An 18,509-nucleotide genomic window follows, 5' to 3' on the forward strand; every position below is an offset into this window, starting at 1 on the left:
TGGATAATTTTTTATTTTTACTTTTTATAGAGATGGTGTCTTCCTACATTGCCCAGGCTGGTATCTAACTCCTGGGCTCAAGGGATCCTCCCACTTTGGCTTCTCAAAGTGTTGGGATTACAGGCGTGAGCCACTACTCCTGGTCTTCTTTCAACTTTTGACTTTTGTATGTCTGAAAGTCTATTTTGCCTTCATTTTTCAAAGATAGTTTTGCTGGTTATAGAATTCTAGACTTTTTTTTTCTTTCAGTACTTAAAAAAAAAAATTATTTATTTATTTTTTTATTTTGAGACAGCGTCTCGCTGTGTCGCCCAGGCTGGAGTGCAGTGGCATGATCTTGGCTCACTGCAACCTCTGCCTTCCGGATTCAAGTGATTCTCCTGTCTCAGCTTCCTGAGCTGGGATTACAGGCGCCTGCTGCCATGCCCAGCTAATTTTTGTATTTTTAGTAGAGGCAGGGCTTCACCGTGTTGGCCAGGCTGGTCTCGAATTCCTGACTTCAGGTGATCCAGCTGCCTCGGCCTCCCAAAATGCTGGGATTACAGGTGTGAGCTACTGTGCCTAGCCTCAATTTGAATCTTTTAAAATGTATTTTCTACATCTTAACAGTTGCAATCTTTCCTCTCATTTTTTTAAGTATATGGAATTTGGTTACAGTTATTCTTTTAATGTCCTATTAACTAAATTACGTTTGGTTACCGTTACTCTTTTAATGTCCTGTTAATTCTGTCATCTTTAACTATGTTACTTTTGTAACATATGTTACTTTTTTATTTTTTATTTTTATTTTTTGAGACAGGGTCTCACTGTGTCACCCAGGCTAGAATACAGTGGCATGATCATGGTTCACTGCAGCCTCAACCTCCCAGGCTCAAGTGATCATCCCGCCTGAGCCCCCAAGTAGCTGGGACTACAGGCATAGGCCACCAAGCTCAACTAAGTTTTTATTTTTTGTAGAGACAGTGTCTCACTAATTTGCTCAGGCTGTCCTCAAACTCCTGGGCTCAAGCGATCCTCCTGTCTTGGCCTCCCAAAGTGTTGGGATTACAGGCATGGGCCAGTGCACCCAGCCATATTTTCCTGCTTCTTTGCGTGCCTAGTAATTTTTGTTTGGATGGATGCTAGACTTTGTGAGTTTGAGGTTATTGCTTGCTGGATATTTTTGTATTCTATAAATCTTCTTGAGCTTTGTTCTGGGATACAGTTAAGTGACTTAGGACAGTTTGATCCATTTAGGTCTTACTTTTAAGCTTTGTGAGCTGGACCAGAGCAGTGTTCGTTCTAGGGCAAGCCTAATCTGGCCCACCACTTGATTTTGTAAATAAAGTTTTATTGGAAAGTCACTCCCGTTCATTTACATTGTCAATGTCAGCTTTTATGCAATAATAACAGACTTGAGTAGTTGCACCAGAGACTTTATGGCCCACAAAGCAAAAAGTTGTTAGTATTTAACCCTTTACCGAAAAAATGTGCCAACCCCAGGCCTTGGGCTAATCTTCCCCACTGCTGAGGTAAAACCCTCTGGAGTCCCTGATGCTCCATGAATTATGAGGGTTTTTCACTCTGGTGTGAGTCCTTGGGATTCTCCCTTGTAACCCTCTTTGTGACTCTTCCTCACTGTGGGTTTGGGTGATTTTTGCCCAGCTTTGCCTCGACCGGTTCTCTGCTGCACACCCGAGGGCACCTCTGCAGATCTCTGCAGCTCTGTCTCTGGCTGCCCTCTCTGCTCCTGTGACCTTGCTGTCAGCTCCAGCCGCAGGCCTCCTCAGACTCCCTCCCAGCATTGCCTCCTGAACTCAGGGAGACCCCTGGGCTCTGCTAGGGGGTCCCCTCCATACACATGGGGACCATCAGGGAAACCGCAGGCAGCCGGCAGGGCGACAGACTCACCTCCCTTGTTTCCCTGTGGCTGTCATGCCCGCTGTCCCGCGTCTTAGTGGCCGTCATGCCTGCTGTCCTGCATCTTGGAGGCCATTGTTTCTGTTTTTTGGGGAAGGGGGTACATCTGGTTTCTTCCTCCTTTGTGCTTTGAGGTGGATGTGCCCTGGGCACCTGATTACAGAGAGTCTTTGCCATGGTGCACGGTGTCCAGTCACCTGGAGCTTGGCAGCAGGTGGCTTGTGCACCTGTCCGCAGCCTGCAGCTCTGCCATCCCACCTGCTCATGCTGCCACGTAGCACTTATGTCTGTGCTGTGTTTCCCAGAGTGCAGAGTGAGGACCGTGGCCCGGTGGGGGCGTCTTCTGCCTCTGGGGTGTCTGCCCCAGTAACCTAGAGGCAGCCGCGCTACCCCACGCTCGGGTCTTGGACGCACCTCTCCTTCTTTCCTAGCTCGCAACGCCCTGGTGGTCTCCTTCGCGGCCCTGGTTGCGTACTCCTTCGAGGTGACTGGATACCAGCCTTTCATCCTAACAGGGGAGACAGCTGAGGGGCTCCCTGCAGTCCGGATCCCGCCCTTCTCAGTGACCACAGCCAATGGGACGATCTCCTTCACCGAGATGGTGCAGGTGGGCAGAGCCGGGAGCCAGGATGGCGTGGCTGAGGCTGCAGTGGCCCCTGGCCTGGCCCCTACCCTGATGCGTCTGCTGGGTGCCAGGGGGTCTGAGGTCAGTTAGGACAGCTGAGTCCTCAGGAAGGGACATCTCAGTTATTCAAGAATCCCAGGTTGGACGCAAGCTCAGCGAGCTCAGGGATGTGCGTTTGTGGTTAGGGCTGCTTCTCCTGTTTTGGACTCGAGCTGAGGATGAATTTGCTGTGTTCCTCCCAGCACCTGGCACCTCTTCAGACAAGGAGGCACATCCTGCAGCTGACAAGCACTTGCTCCTGTTACCTGTGGGGCGGGGTGGGTCCTTGCTGCTTTCATAGGTCACTGCCGGGTCCTACCCCTTAGGAAGGCCACTCACCATCCCTCTCTCCTCTCTCAGGACATGGGGGCCGGGCTGGCCGTGGTGCCCCTGATGGGCCTCCTGGAGAGCATTGCGGTGGCCAAAGCCTTCGGTAAGACACCTGTCACCCACACCCCAGGTCTCCCAGTGCGCCGGCTAGGCTAGGCCTGCCTGCTTTCTAGCTTGCCTTTATCTGTTACTAGTTTTAGAAATTTGAATTCATATCCAAGTAATACATGCTCATGATAGAGATATACGTATTATGTATATATGATAAAACTGGATCTGTAATGAGGCTTTGCCCTCCCACCCCATGGTGTGCTGGTGAGTGTTGTAACAGCCTCTGCTCTTTGTGGAAATAAAAAGTCTTGCTTCGTGGCCCTTGCCAGTGTCCATGATGTAAACGCTACTGTCTGATTTTAAGGTAACATCACTGAAAGGGGAGTTTGCACATGGAGCTGGGTTGAGATCTACATGAACAGCCATATTCTATGGCGTCTCCACCATGTAGATACAGTGGATGCAAATAACCTCATCAGTAGTAGCCAAATGCCAAATAAATTAGGAAGTGATGAGCTTTAAGTATTATCCTTGGGCCAGGCATGGTGGCCCAGGCCTGTAATCCCAACACTTTGGGAGGCCGAGACGGGAGGATCGCTTGAGCTCAGGAGTTTGAAACCCACCTAGGCAACATAACGAGACCTCATTTCTATTAAAAATAAAACTTAGCCGGGCATGGAGCACACCTGCGGTACCAGCTGCTCAGGAGGCTGAGGCAGGAGGATCACTTGAGTCCGGGAGGTTGAGGTGGCATTGAGCTGTGATAGTGCACTGCACTCCAGCCTGGGCAGCAGAACAAAATCCTGTATTATCTGTTTAATTGAAAGTTTTAATTTAATTAATAATAATGACTATGTTTAGTGATACGCCCACAAAACTCCTAAACATTGAGCAACATGCTTTATTCAGCTGGCTCAGCCCATCGGCCAGCCCCTCCTCGCCCCCAGGGAGGCAGGGAACCCTTCATCTCCTTCAGTGTCTGTTTTGAGTCAGCATCTCTAGATTCACTCCTTGCAGTTCCGTCCTTCACTCGCTCCACCCCTGCCAGCTTTGTATTGTCTGTGCGGATGACACCTTCATCCTTGTCTTGTCACCGTCACCGTCTTTTAGTCTTGTCACCGTCATTTAGTCCTTCTTGCATTTGGGTTTATGTTGATTCTAAAGGTTAAAGCCCAGTTACCAGTGTATGTTACTGTGACCGTGTAAATCGTGTTTACTGCCTAGCCCAGGCTGTGCCAAGATAAAGTTCCTTCTTCAAAGTCCCAGTGCTCTAACTCTTACCCCCTTCAAAGGAGATTCTTTTTATTTTTTATTTTTTGGAGACGGGGTCTCGCTCTGTGGCCCAGGCTGGAGTGCAGTGGCGCAATCTCTGCTCACTGCAACCTCCACTTCCCAGGTTTAAGCAATTCTCATGCCTGAGTCTCCCAGGTAGCTGGGATTACCGGCGTGCACCACCATGCCCAGCTAATATTCTATACTTTTAGTAGAAACAGGCTCTCACTATGTTGGCCAGGCTGGTCTCGAACTCTTGGTCCCAAGTGATCTGCCCACCTTGGCCTCCCAGTTAATTTTTTTTTTTTTTTTTGAGATAGTGTTTCACTCTTGTTGCCCACGCTGGAGTGCAATGGTGTGATCTCGGCTCACTGCAACCTCCGCTCCCCAGGTTCAAGCACTTCTCCTGCCTCAGCCTCCCAAGTAGCTGGGATTACAGGTGTGTACCACCAAGCCCGGCTAATTTTGTATTTTTAGTAGAGAGGGTGTTTCTCCATGTTGATCAGGCTGGTCTCAAACTCCTGACCTCAGGTAATCCACCCACCTCAGCTTCCCAAAGTGCTGGGATTACAGGAGTGAGCCACCGTGCCCAGCCCTCCAGTAATTTTTTAATTGTAGAGACAAGGTCTCACTTTGTGGCCCAGGCTGACCTCAAACTCCTGAGTTCAAGTGATCCTCCTGCCTCGGCTTTCAAAAGTGCTAGGATTACAGACCTGAGCCATCGTGCCTGGCCAGTTTTTACATTTCTAAATGGTTGGAAAAAGTCCAAATAATAATAATATTTTGTGACATGTGAAAAGTATATGAAATCCAGATCTCATGTTTACAAATAAAGTCAATTGGAGCATGGCTGTGCCACTTGGGGATGTACTATCCGTGGCTGCTTTCGTGGAACCACAGCAGAGTTGCGTAGCTGCAGCAGTGACTACAGGGCCCACAAAGCCTAAAATATAGACAAGCTGGTCCCTTACAGAAAAGCTGGCCCTTTATAGAATTTGCCAACCTCGGCCAGGCGTGGTGGCTCAGGCCTGTAATCCCAGCACTTTGGGAAGCCAAGGCAGGCGGATCACAAGGTCAGGAGATCGAGACCATCCTGGCTAACACAGTCAAACCCCCGTCTCTACTAAAACTACAAAAAATTAGCCGGGCGTGTTGGCGGGCGCCTGTAGTCCCAGCTCCTTGGGAGGTTGAGGCAGGAGAATGGCATGAACCGGGGAGGTGGAGCTTGCAGTGAGCCGAGATTGCGCCACTGCACTCCAGCCTGGGCAGCAGAACAAGATCCTGTATTATCTGTTTAATTGAAAGTTTTAACTTAATTGGTAATAATGGCTGTGTTTATTAATATACATTCATTGTAGAAAATGTCAAAAGTGCAGAAATGAGTAAAGAAGAGACAAATCACCCATAATCCCTCTTACTACCACAATTAACTACTGCTTCCATGTTTTCTTGTTGTTTGAGACAGGGTCTCACTCTGTCGCCCAGACTGGAGTGCAGTGGCACGATCTCATCTCACTGCAGCCTCAACCTCCTAGGCTCAAACCATCCTCCCACCTCAGCGTCCTGAATATCTGGGACTATAGGCACACACCACCATGCCTGGCTAATTTTTGTATTTTTTGTAGAGATGAGATTTTGCCATGTTGCCCAGGCTGGTCTCGAACTCCTGGGCTCAAGCGATCCTCCTGCCTTGGCCTCCCAAAGTGCTGCGATTACAGCTGTGAGCCACCGTACCTGGCCTGATTACATGGTACTGTACCTCTTTCCACTCTGTGATACATTCAAGCACATGTTTACATGCGCATATATGTGAATATTGTAGATGAGTATTCATACAGTTACATTTACAAAACTTATTGCCTTATGTAGAAATTCGTATCTGTTTTTCATTTTGTGAAGACTTTTTGAGCGATGTTGAATATCAGTGACCAGGTCTTTACTGTTGGTTCCCTTTAGCATCTCAGAATAATTACCGCATCGATGCCAACCAGGAGCTGCTGGCCATCGGTAAGACCCCAGCCGCGGAGAAGACCCCAGCTGTGGGCCTCCAGGGGCCCAGGCCTGCCCCTCTGTGTCTCGTGCATCGTAGGAAGCCCATGATGGTGGTGATGAACTGGGAGGGCAAAGGTGGCCCCAGATGGGCTCTTCTGGAATATTTTGTTTTGTTTTGGGTTTTTGAGATGGAGTCTCACTGTGTTGCCCAGGCAGGAGTGCAGTGGCGCGATCTCGGCTCACTACAACCTCTGCCTCCTGGGTTCAAGCGATTCTCCTGCCTCAGCCTCCCAAGTAGCTGGGATTACAGGCATGTGCCACCATGCATGGCTAAGTTTTGTGTTTTTAGTAGAGACAGGGTTTCACCATGTTGGCCAGGCTGGTCTCGAACTCCCGACCTCAGGTGATCTGCCTGCCTCGGCCTCCCAAAGTGCTGAGGTTACAGGCATGAGCTACCGTACCTGGCTCTTCTGGAATATTAACAAGGTCTCATTCCCAGACCTCCACACTGCTCAGTTTAACCCTTAAGAACAAGGAGCTGACATCTGTTGTCTGTTCTACCACTTATTGAGCACCTGCTGTGTACCCGACCCTGAGGTCTGTGGCCTTGGTAGATCTAGGAACACCTGGAATGTCCCACCTCGGGGAGGGAGCGCCCAGGGCCGGGAGTCGAGAGGGGAAGGCTGTGGTCAGGGGAATCCAGAGGAGTCTTCTGATTGTGCCCACACCCTGCCCTGTACCCGTACCCTGATTGTGCCCGCACCACACCCTGCACTGTGCCCAGGCAGGGGCAGGTGGATTCATGAAGACTCGGGGGCCCCAAGTTGCCTGCCTGTGGATGGGGGTCATGCCCGCCTTCACGGTTTAGTTCCCTCTTGCTATGTCTCTGCGGGCTGACTTCTTAGTGGTATCTTTCGAGACCACAGTGTGAATCTTTTTTTGTGTGTGCGAGACTGAATCTTACTTTGTCGCCCAGGCTGGAGTGCAGTGGTACAGTCTCAGCTCACTGCAACCTCTGCCTTCTGGGTTCATCTGATTCTCCCACCTCAGCCTCCCGAGTAACTGAGACTACAAACGCGTGCCACCATGCCTGGCTACTTTTTGTATTTTTAGTAGAGACAGGGTTTCACCATATTGATCAGACTGGTCTCGAACTCCTGACCTCATGATCCACCTGCCTCGGCCTCCCAAAGTGCTGGGATTACAGGCATGAGCCACTGCGCCCGGCCCAGTGTGAATCTTAAATTCAGTTATCGTGACTGAATCATGGGTCCCGGGCCTTCCTGCCTTTCCTTCTCGCCCCTCATGAGACTGGCGCACCATGGGCTTCTTCCCAAGGGGTGTCCACCCTGACACTTTCACGAGAGCCATTTGGCTTCTTGACAGCAAAGTGAGTGACCCAGGTTGGGTCACAAAGGGACGTTGCCCGGGCTCCTCTCTGAGCCATGGAGAGTGGGGCATTGTCCAGTTGAGTGGCAGAGCTTGGGCTTCCTAGGAATCACGCACTCTCAGGCCGACAAAATCCACGGCCTCCCCGTAGCCCCCACCAGTAAATCTTCCAAATGTGATTCCCCAGAGCATCCCACTCCCATTACTTTACTTAATATTATTATTATTTGAGACGGAGTCTTGCTGTGTCGCCCAGGCTGGAGTGCAGTGGCACGGTCTCGGCTTCCTGCAACCTCTGTCTCCTAGGTTCAAGCGATTCTCCTGCCTCAGCCTCCTGAGTAGCTGGGATTACAGGCACCTGCCCCTGAGCCCGGCTGATTTTTGTATTTTTAGTAGGATGAGGTTTTGCCATGTTGGCCAGGCTGGTCTCAAGCTGCTGACCTCTGGTGATCTGCCTGCGTTGGCCTCCCAAAGTGCTAGGGTTACAGGCCTAAGCCACAGCCCCTGGCCCTATTCCCACTACTTTAAAAATACCACAGAACTATTCTGACGGCACGCCGAGTTCCAGGGATACAACACAGACCGAGCGAAGGTCAAGGTTACTATGGCAGCCATGGGATTCCTTGATCTCAGATAGGCCAGGTAGGCCTCAGCAGCCGCACAGCAAGAAGCTGGCTGACGTGAGCCCAGGAAGGCCAGGCTGAGTGGGGTCGCCCTGGTCAGCTTCGGCTCACAGAGTTAGGTCCCCAGCCCAAGCTGTTGCAGAGTGAGGATGATCCCGTGCAGCCTGTGGTCACCGTGGGCCTTTGCCGAGCCCTCCCACGCCTGCATTTCCTTGCCCTAGCCCCTCTCTCTCAGGGCTGTGAGCTGGGCCATGTCACCCGGCATGCCCTGATACTGAGTTGGCCCCAGCCCAAGCCACCTTGAGAGCAGGCCCCGCACCTGTGAGACCTGAGACCCCACTGTGGGTCTTCACGAGCAGGAGGGATTCTGGTCTTAGTGATGCCCCAGGTGAGACAGATGCTGGTGGGAGCATGGGTCAGCCTGAGCAGTGATCCCCATTCTTGAGCCCCAGCGATGCTGTGGGTGCTGGGTTTGCAAGGAACTGGGTGGAGAACTGTGGGCAGCCACTGACCTCCTGAGCACATAGGGTTTGTCTTATGGGCACTTTTATCTCAGCTGTCACCGCCTCCTGGGCAGTGAGATGCTCCCCTCTGTTCTGCATGGGGAAGGCATGTCCTGGTCACACAGGAGAGGCCAGGTGAGAAGTGTTTGAAAGCTAGGATCTGGCCAGGCATGGTGGCTCACTCCTGTAATCTCAGCCCTTTGGGAGGCTGAGGTGGATGGATCACCTGAGGTCAGGCATTTGAGATCAGCCTGGCCAACATGGCAAAACCCCGTCTCTACTAAAAATAGAAAAATTAACTGGGTGTGGTGGCACATGCCTGTAGTCCCAGCACTTTGGGAAGCCAAGGCGGGTGGATCACCTGAGGTCAGGAGTTTGAGACCAGCCTGGCCAACATGGCAAAACTCTGTCTCTACTAAAAATACAAAAATTAGCTGGGCGTGGTGGTGTGTGCCTGTAATCCCAGCTACTCAGGAGGCTGAGGCAGGAGAATCACTTGAACTGAGAGGCGGAGGCTGCAGTGAGCTGAGATCGTGCCACTGCATTCCAGCCTGGGCAACAGAGCCAGACTCTGTCTTAAAAAAAAAAAAAAAAAAAAAAAAAAAGCTGGGCTTTACGTCTGCAAGAGTGTGGCCTGTTTTCTTCCTTCCCTGAAGGAGTGCGCAGGCTCAGGCCCCCAGGATGATTCTCCCGAGCCCTGCCTTCCTGCCTCCCTTCTGGGTTTTTTCCCCCTCCCCATCTCCTTTCCCTCCATCCTGTGTGCCTTCCCTCCACGATCAGCCTGTCTTGCCTCCTCCCCAGGTCTCACCAACATGTTGGGCTCCCTCGTCTCCTCCTACCCGGTCACAGGCAGCTTTGGGCGGTGAGTGACCTGTCCTCCTCTTCTGTTTGCCCACGTTGGACGCCTTTACGTTGTTATGCTGACGAGGAGTCCGCCTGCCCTGACCCCGGCGCCCCGTCCTCTGCTGTGAACTCTCCGTGGAGAGGCAGGGCTGGGGGTCACCCCACTGTCCGCCAGGGTGTCCTCTGTTTCCTTACTGTCATAGATAGTCCTGCAGTTTCATACTGGAAAGTTCCACTGGGCATTGTGGTACACCCTTGTTATCCCATTTACTCCGGAGGCGGAAGCAGGAGAATTGCTTGAGCCCAGCAGGTTGAGGCTGCAGTGAGTTGTGACTGCAGCACTGCACTCCAGCCTGGGCAACAGAACGAGACTCCGTCTCTAAAACAAATACTAGAAAGTTCCCAGCACACCAAAGCCCTCCTAGCTCCTGGTGCCAGAGTCAATTCCTAAAAGGACGTGGAGAGAGGAAGGGCTTCAGCTCTGCCCTGATGAAGCCAGGCATGAGGCTTAGCTCAGATGCTCTAGGGCCCCTCCTCAGTCAGGACAACAGGATGGAGGTGACCTGCGGCTTAAAGGAGAGAAGGAGGCGTCGCCTGGCAGTGCCCATCCCCTTGCCCTTCTGGGTATGCGGGCCCCACCTGGTTGGGGGCAGGAGACAAAGTCAGCAGGAACCCGAAAGGATGTGCTTCCTGAGCTGCTTCCTATGGTCGGGGTGGCCTGAGCGCAGCTGTCTGTTACTGCACCCTAAGTCTGTCTGCCTCGGCCCCCTTGCCGTCCCCGCCTGCTTCCCGAGCTGTGCTGGCAGCTGACGTCCCCTCAGAAAATCAGCCACAGGGGTGTGGACTGAGGTCTCCCCTTTCCCGGCCCTGGTAACTGATGGTCTCTGTGTTGCCTTCCAGGACAGCCGTGAACGCTCAGTCGGGGGTGTGCACCCCGGCGGGGGGCCTGGTGACGGGTGAGGCCCCCCATCTTCCCCTTGTGCCCGCAGCCCTGAGAGTGGGAGAAAGGGAGGAGGGGGCCACAGAGACGTCCCTCTGGCTCATGGGCCGTGCGCCCCGGGACTGCACAGGGACTTGGGGGGGCCATACAGGAGTAGGGGGACCACAGGACACTGAGGAGGGGCTGGGGGCCTTGGCCCTTGTCGCCCTACCCCCACCCCTGTCCCCAGTGGGCTCTGCTGAACAGGAGGCTGCTACGCTGCGTGCTGGAGGGACCCTGCGTCCCCGAGGTCACCTGTGTTCCTGCGCCCCGCAGGAGCGCTGGTGCTGCTGTCTCTGGACTACCTGACCTCACTCTTCTACTACATCCCCAAGTCCGCCCTGGCCGCCGTCATCATCATGGCCGTGGCCCCGCTGTTCGACACCAAGATCTTCAGGACGCTCTGGCGCGTTAAGAGTACGTCCTTGTCCTACAGGGGAGAGCGCTGTGATGCAGTGTCTGAACGCGGAGGGTGTCATTTGTGCTACCCCATTTTCCTGCAGCCACCGCTGCGGGGCTGGAGCTGGGAAGTTAGGGCAGTCCCGGAACAGAGGAGTGGATGGCCAGGAGATGGCCCCAGAGATGGTCCCGAGGCTCAGCGGGAAGACTGGAGTTCCTTGTCCTGACACCTGGGGTCCTGAGGGGAGCACTGACCTGGGAGAGGGTCCCTTCCTGATCCCCCTCTGCCCCCATCCCTACCCTCCCTGCCACCCGCCTCCAGCCACCACTCTGCCCAGCCCAGCTGGGGGAGGGACAGGAGACGTCCCTGGTGACCAGCAGGGCCAGCAGAACAGCCTTGCACTGTGGCTCAGAATGGCAGTTCCTTTAACTTAACACATTTTGTTTTCTTTTGTTTGTGGAAGAAGCATGGAGTGGGTTCACCTAGCTTACTTGGCATTTTCTAGTTAGCCCCAGCAAGTTGCCAGGTGGATAATTTTCTTGCATGCCCATCGCATGCCAGGGCCTTTTGCATGCCAGTGCTCTGGGGCTTTAGAACAGCCCTGAAACATGTTCATGTGCTCGCATGGAATGGGATGGCTGCTACTGCTAGAAACCGAGGCTCAGCCAGGGTGCGGCAGGCCTGACCTATGCGTGCGGTGGAATCCACGCCAGGGCTGAGCCCGTGCACTTTGTCCCCAGGGCACCTTCTCCTTGGCCAGGTCTCAAGGGCTCATGTGGTCCTTGCCCCACTCCTCAGGCCAGCTCTGTGCCCTGACAAGCCCTTGCTGCTGCCCTCCCTGAGGTTGGAGGCCAGGGACCGGCCAGGCAGGTCTCACCTGTGCTCAGCTCAGATGGGGAGGGCATTTCTTTCCTTCCACTTGAAGCATGGCCTGGTCAGCAGCTGCTGTCCCTAAATCCTCAGGGGTCCCCTCAGGGGCTGTTTTGGGTCCGTGAGCACTTTTACTCATATGTGGGGGGCAGAAAGCTGTCCCGCTGGTCAGCTGGGCCATGTTGGCTCGGGCAGCCGCCGGGCGTCCCTCAGCTGCACTCTTCTCCTAGGGCTGGACCTGCTGCCCCTGTGCGTGACCTTCCTGCTGTGCTTCTGGGAGGTGCAGTACGGCATCCTGGCCGGGACCCTGGTGTCTCTGCTCATGCTCCTGCACTCCGCAGCCAGGCCTGAGACCAAGGTACCCCCCCGTGGCCTCTGAGTAGGGAGCGTGCTGGGGGCGGGACTCCTGGGCATGGTCTTATGTTTTGAGGGTCCGGGGTGATTGTGGTCGTGGGTGCTGCTGAAGGGGACCGCTCGCTGGCAGGTGGGCAATCACCTTGCTATAAACCATGGTGTTCTCCCACTGTGTGGGGGCCGTGGGGGTCTCCCTTAGCACCTCACTCCCGGTCCCCTCCAGCGCGCTAGGTTGGGTGGGGCTTCCCGCTTGGGACAGGCCAAGCCTGGTGGAGGCCACCCGTCAGACCCGCCTCCAGGACTCGCTCCTCCCCACAGGTGTCAGAGGGGCCGGTTCTGGTCCTGCAGCCGGCCAGCGGCCTGTCCTTCCCTGCCGTGGAGGCTCTGCGGGAGGAGATCCTCAGCCGGGCCCTGGCAGGTGCATGGGTGGGGGCCAAGGTGGTCTGAGGTCACTCCCCTGTCCTCTGCCCCCCACTCCCAGCTGTTCAGGACCCCAAGACCCTGTCCCCGACGCTCTCCAGTCCACAGGGATTCAGGCATCTCCGAGTGGGCTCGACCGTCCTCTGTAGGCCTCAGCCAGTGGCTGCTGCAGCAAGGGTGGTGGCTCCCCACATAGCGCTCCTTCCCTGCCCCTAAAGTCCTGTTCCTGTTTCTGGGGGTTTGATTTTAGGGGAGCTAAGGGCCTGTGAGTCCTAGGAGGGAAACAGCTGCTGCTGTCACCAAACAATTGTCTCTGGGCCTGCCACCCGAATCCCCCAACTGGGCGACTCAGCCGCCACGAGATGGATCACTCTGGCCTCTCTGTCCCCTGCCCCTGGCCAGAGCCACCTTTGGCCTCTGCAGAGCGGCTTTGGGCTGCTCTGGGTGGCGTGACCTGGCTTGGGCCTGTCTCGCCAGTGTCCCCGCCACGCTGCCTGGTCCTGGAATGCACCCATGTCTGCAGCATCGACTACACCGTGGTGCTGGGACTCGGTGAGCTCCTCCAGGACTTCCAGAAGGAGGGCGTCGCCCTGGCCTTCGTGGGCCTGCAGGTGGGTGTGCACTGGGCTGCCTTAGGGGTTAGCAGCTGCCGCAAGGCCTTCCTGTGCCTTCCTCCCGTGGTGAATGTGACATCTCTGGGCTGTGATGCTGGACGGCCCTTCGGCCGCTGCTGGCTCTGCTTCTGATTTAAACAGTTCTCGTCCCCATTTGGCCTTCCTCGTCCCTCCCTGTGGAAAGGGAGCAGTGGCCCCCAGCCCTCCGAGGGGTCATGTTATGGCTTCATTTCCCCGGTGGTCACTGCCACACTGTCCTCAGTGCTGGGGACACACAGTGAATGAGGGTCAGTCCCTGCTGTGAGGGGAATTGTATTTTAGGAAACAAAAAGAGACAGGTGAGGGTAGGCGTGGTGGCTCATGCCTGGAATCTCAGCACTTTGGGAGGCCAAGGCAGGCAGATCACCTGAGGTCAGGAGTTCAAGACCAGCCTGGCCAACATGGTGAAACCCCGTCTCTACTGAAAATACAAAAAAAAACTAGCCCGGTGTGGTGGCGAGTGCCTGTAATTCCAGCTACATGGGAGGCTGGGAGAATCGCTTGAACCCGGGAGGCGGAGGTTGCAGTGAGCCGAGATCCCATGACTGTACTCCAGCCTGGGCAACAGAGTGGGACTCCATCTCAAAAACAAACGAAGAACAGGTGCGCATAAAATTTCGTGAAAAACATTGTCAGGGCTTCCAGAGGCTGAAGAAGACAGGTTTCTATCGAGACCGTCGTGTTCAGAGCCGCAGGTAAAGTGTAAGGCCGGGGTCCCAGGCCCTGCGTCTTAGGCCTCACCTAGAACCTTCTGGGCCCCGCAGGGTCAACATCCCAGGAGTGTGGCTGGTGTTTGCAGAGAGGCAGGGGCCTCTGTTGCTGTGATTAAATGTGTGCTGCCTGGCAAGTCCTAGATGGCAGAACATGGGGGACTAGGGTGTGTCCCCAGGCGCCCAGAGGAGACATTCATGAACTAGCCATGAAACAGGAGGCTAAGTGAACCGTATACCCCAGGTGTGGACCACAGCCAACCCTTGTCAGGGTTTCCTTCATTCCCAACCTGGCCCACGAGGCTAGGGTTATCTTCATCCCCATGTCCAGAAGAGGTCACTGAGGCCCAGAGAAGCCAGGTAACCTGCCCACGGTCACACAGGATGGTGGACCCGGCTTCAGATTTGGGCACGTGCCTTCAGAACTTCGCTCATAAGTGTTACGTCCTGTGTCATATTTGCAGAGCACATGTCTTCATGGTCTTTGGAGATGATTCACTTAAAAAAATACTCTTCTGGCCCAGACAGGGTGGCTCACACCTGTAATCCCAGCACTTTGAGAGGCTGAGGTGGGAGGTCAGGGGTTTGAGACCAGCCCGGCCAACATAGTGAAACTCTGTCTCTACTAAAAATACAAAAATTAGACAGGCGTGGTGGCACATGCCTGTAATCCCAGCTGCTCGGGGGCTGAGGCAGGAGAATCGCTTGAACCCGGGAGGCGGAGGTTGCAGTGAGCCGAGATCGTGCCATTGCACTCCAGCCTGGGTAACAAGAGTGAAACTCTGTCTCAAAAACAAACAAACAAACAAACAAAAAGTTCTCTGGGCCAGGCGCTATGCCTCATACCTGTAATCCCAGCACTTTGAGAGGCCGGGGTAGGAGGATCACTTGAGGCCAGGAGTTTGAGACCAGCCTGGGCAACATGATGAAACCCTGTCAAAAAAATAGGAAAAATTGGCTGGGCACCGTGGTGGCGCACACCTGTAGCTACTCAGGAGGCTGAGGCGGGCGGATCACCTGAGGTCAGGAGTTCAAGACCAGCCTGTCCAACATGGTGAAACCTCATCAGTACTAAAAATACAAAAATTAGCTGGGCATGGTGGCATGCACCTGTAGCTACTCAGGAGGCTGAGGTGGGAGGATCACTTGAGTCTGGGAGGTTGAGGCTGCACTCCAGCCTGAGCAATGAGCAAGACCCTGTCTCAAAAAACAAAATATTTAAAAAAAGAAATCCTCCTCTGACAGCATTCCCCCGGGCCTGCGTTTCTTCTCACTATTCACTGGTGGAGGTGAAGCTGTGCCTCTCCGGGAGACTCTGAGATGGCATGTCTACCAGGCTGCCTACCCGTGTGCTACAGAGGAACCTCCCTGCTCTGGCTAAAGTCTGTCTGTCCTTCAGGTCCCCGTTCTCCGTGTCCTGCTGTCTGCTGACCTAAAGGGGTTCCAGTACTTCTCTACCCTGGAAGAAGCAGGTGGGCACAGTCAGACATCCTATGGCTTTGGTGATTTTGTAAAAATCATAAATGCTTATTGTAAAAAATACAGGAAACCAGCTGGGCGCAGTGGCTCACGCCTGTAATCCCAGCACTTTGGGAGGCCAGGGCAGGCGGATCACCTGAGGTCAGGAGTTCGAGACCAGCCTGGCCAACATGGTGAAACCTCATCAGTACTAAAAATACAAAAATTAGCTGGGTGTGGTGGCACGCACCTGTAGTCTCAGCTATTCGGGAGGCTGAAGCGGGAGAATCGCTTGAACCCAGGAGGCAGAGGTTGCACTGAGCCGAGATTGTGCCACTGCACTCCAGCCTGGGTGAGAGAGTGAGACTCTGTCTCAAAAAAAAAAAAACAAAAAAACGGGAAACCACCTCCACCCCAGTCCACTTTGGTGATCACTCCATACCCCTCCCCTAAACACGCATATGTATCTGCCTGTCAGTATGTGGATATATGTTTGCGGTTTTATGTAAATGAGACCATTTCATACGTGGTGCTCTGGAACCCACATTGTTCATGCAGAAGGTTGGAAGGATGTCCTTCCAGCCGGAAGTCCACACCCCAGGGGATCAGGACAGAGCAAGGCCGGGTCAGGAGATCCAGAAGCCCCGGGACAGAAGGTACGGGAGGGACAGGAGCAGGGTGGATGCTGAGCCCTGAGACAGCAATCGCAGGAGGTCTGAGCCGCAGCAGGTGTCCACAAGAGGATGGGCCAGAGATGCAGAGCGTCCACCCCAGGCCACACAGCAGGGACCAGAGGGTCCCAGGCCCCAGTGCTAGGCCTCTTTCTCTTCCACTGAGGTCACAGCTGAAGCAGGGTCAGCTCCGTGAGAGTGAGGGGTGGCGGATGTTGTACTGGCTTCCTTGGTTCAATGTGACGTCAGGGAGATTCACCCATGTTGTTGCTAGAATCAGCTCAGATGCAGTGCACTGGAGGTGGATAAGCAGAATGCGGCCTGGCCGTGGGATGGGAGGGTACCCTGAGCAGTAAGAAAGGGCCGTTAGTCACCTGAAAAATACGCTTACAGAGACTCAGGTGAGACCCTCACGGAGTTAGTGACACTGGCCTGGGTGGCCCACAGCTCCTTCCTGCGCACCTTCCAGGACCCTAGAAGGCCCCCTTTAATCCCTTTCTGTGAACTGACCCATCCTCACTTCTGAGCTTTTAGTGCTTGAAACATATATTGTATTTTCTGCAGAGAAACACCTGAGGCAGGAGCCAGGGACCCAGCCCTACAATATCAGAGAAGACTCCGTTCCAGACCACAAGGTCGCCCTGCTCAAGGCGTAATGGGGCCACCCATGGGCGTCCACAGTTTGCAGGGTGTTCCGGAAGGTTCTTGTCACTGTGATTGGATGCTGGATGCCGCCTGATAGGCCTGGCTGAGAAACCCCTGAGCAGGTCACCCAGGGAAGAGAAGGAAGCCAGGCCTGGAGGTCCACGGCGGTGGGAGGGGGGCTCACTGGCTTCCTGTGGGATGACTGGAAAATGACCTCGCTGCTGTTCCCTGGCGTGACCCTCTTTAGAAGAGTGGTTTGGAGAGAGCCTTCTAGAATGACAGACTGTGCGAGAAAGCAGGGGCAGGGGTTTCAGGCCTGGGCTGTGCAAGGCGTCCTGGGGCCCGCAGCACCTTCCCGGCTCACCAGTGCCACCTGCAGGGGAGGGACGGGAGGGGGTGGGGGTGGGGGTGGGGGCAGGCAGGAGTCTGGGAGGCGAGTCTGCTTCTCTTGTCTGCGGCATCTGTGCTCTCCGAGAGAAAACCAAGGTGTGCCAAATGACGTCGTCTCTATTGAAAAATAATTTTGTGTTTTCTAAATGGAAAAAGTGATAGCTTTGGTGATTTTGTAAAAGTCATAAATGCTTATTGTAAAAAATACAGGAAACCACCCCCTCACCCTGTCCACTTGGGTGATCATTCCAGACCCCTCCCCAAACATGCATATATACCTGTCCGTCAGTGTGTGGATGTATGTTTACAGTTTTACATAAATGGGATCATTTTATACATGGTGCTCTGGAACCCACATTTTTCATGCAGTCATTTGCAGTGAATTATTTATTGTGATAATAAATAGCATTAGAATACATGATTTTTAATGTCTGCGTGGTATTTTGGTCTATATATGCATCATAATTGACTTACCGAGCCCTCTGTTCAGCGTGTGCATGGGTTAGAGATGGGATTGTGCCCCCTTAAGATGCGTAAGTTGAAGCCCTTGCCCTCTATGTGACTGCGTTTGGAAACAGGGCTGTTAGGCTGTAACTAGGGTTTAATGAAGGTCATAAAGGTGGGCCCTGAACCGATAGCTTTAGTGTCCTCATGAGAAGAGACGCCAGAGAGCTCGTTCTCTGCACCCTCACACCCCAGGGAACTCCATGAGAGGACATGGCAAGAACCAGGCCACACGCCCGCCGGGAAGAAAGGCCTCATGAGGACCCCAGCCTCCCGAACTGGAAGAAGATGAATCTCCGTGTTAGGCCCCGCAGCCTGGGGTGATCTGTCCCGGCAGCCTGAGCAGATGAGGACTGCCTGCATGTTTGTATTTTTATGAATGCTTTGATTGAGTCTGGGGGTAAATCCCTGGAGGCCTGTGGCAGCCTCAGAGGTGGGTTCTCCCTGCACTTTCTTCAAGAAGAATGTGGCCTGCCCTGCTGAGCCTCGTTCTGCCCGGGCAGTCCCCGCCAATATCAGCGCAGCAAGGGGAGGGCCTTGGTAACCAGGGGTGCTGGCTGCGGGGTTCCCCAATGGACATTGGAGCGGACATTGGAACATCCTTCATCCGCATGATTCTTCCAGGTCCCTTGCCTCCCATTTTCCTTCCTTCCTTTCCTTCCTTTCTTTCCTTCCTTCCTTTCCCTTCCTTCCTCTTTCTTTCCTTCTTCCTTTCCTCCCTTGCTCCCTCCTTTTCTTTCTTCTTTCCGTTTTTCTTTCCTTCTTTTTCTTTTCTTTCTTCCTTTCTTTTTTTTCTTCCCTTTCTCCCTTTCTTCCTCCCTCCCTCCCTTTCTTCTCACTGTGTTCCCCAGGCTGGTCTTCAACTCCTGGGCTCAAGCAATCCTCTTGC

General features: G+C 53.9%; 1 protein-coding gene across 4 annotated transcripts in view; it reads left to right on the forward strand.

Annotated features, from left to right (window-relative positions):
* Positions 1 to 17,534, forward strand: part of SLC26A11 (solute carrier family 26 member 11) — a 30,961-nt gene extending 13,427 nt beyond the window's left edge. For all 4 annotated transcript variants that reach the window (XM_032176662.2, XM_032176660.2, XM_032176661.2 and 1 more), the window contains 11 exons: positions 2,331 to 2,506; positions 2,924 to 2,996; positions 6,173 to 6,223; positions 9,525 to 9,585; positions 10,467 to 10,522; positions 10,822 to 10,962; positions 12,046 to 12,173; positions 12,488 to 12,587; positions 13,067 to 13,200; positions 15,352 to 15,424; positions 16,646 to 17,534. In XM_032176662.2, the coding sequence (XP_032032553.1) occupies positions 2,331 to 2,506; positions 2,924 to 2,996; positions 6,173 to 6,223; positions 9,525 to 9,585; positions 10,467 to 10,522; positions 10,822 to 10,962; positions 12,046 to 12,173; positions 12,488 to 12,587; positions 13,067 to 13,200; positions 15,352 to 15,424; positions 16,646 to 16,737 (1,085 nt within the window). In that variant the 3' untranslated portion in view covers positions 16,738 to 17,534. The remainder of the gene's footprint in view (positions 1 to 2,330; positions 2,507 to 2,923; positions 2,997 to 6,172; positions 6,224 to 9,524; positions 9,586 to 10,466; positions 10,523 to 10,821; positions 10,963 to 12,045; positions 12,174 to 12,487; positions 12,588 to 13,066; positions 13,201 to 15,351; positions 15,425 to 16,645) is intronic.
* Positions 17,535 to 18,509: the final 975 nt, after the last annotated feature.

Source organism: Hylobates moloch, unplaced genomic scaffold (genome assembly GCF_009828535.3).
Source record: "Hylobates moloch isolate HMO894 unplaced genomic scaffold, HMol_V3 SCAFFOLD_15, whole genome shotgun sequence".
Taxonomy (NCBI): domain Eukaryota; kingdom Metazoa; phylum Chordata; class Mammalia; order Primates; family Hylobatidae; genus Hylobates; species Hylobates moloch.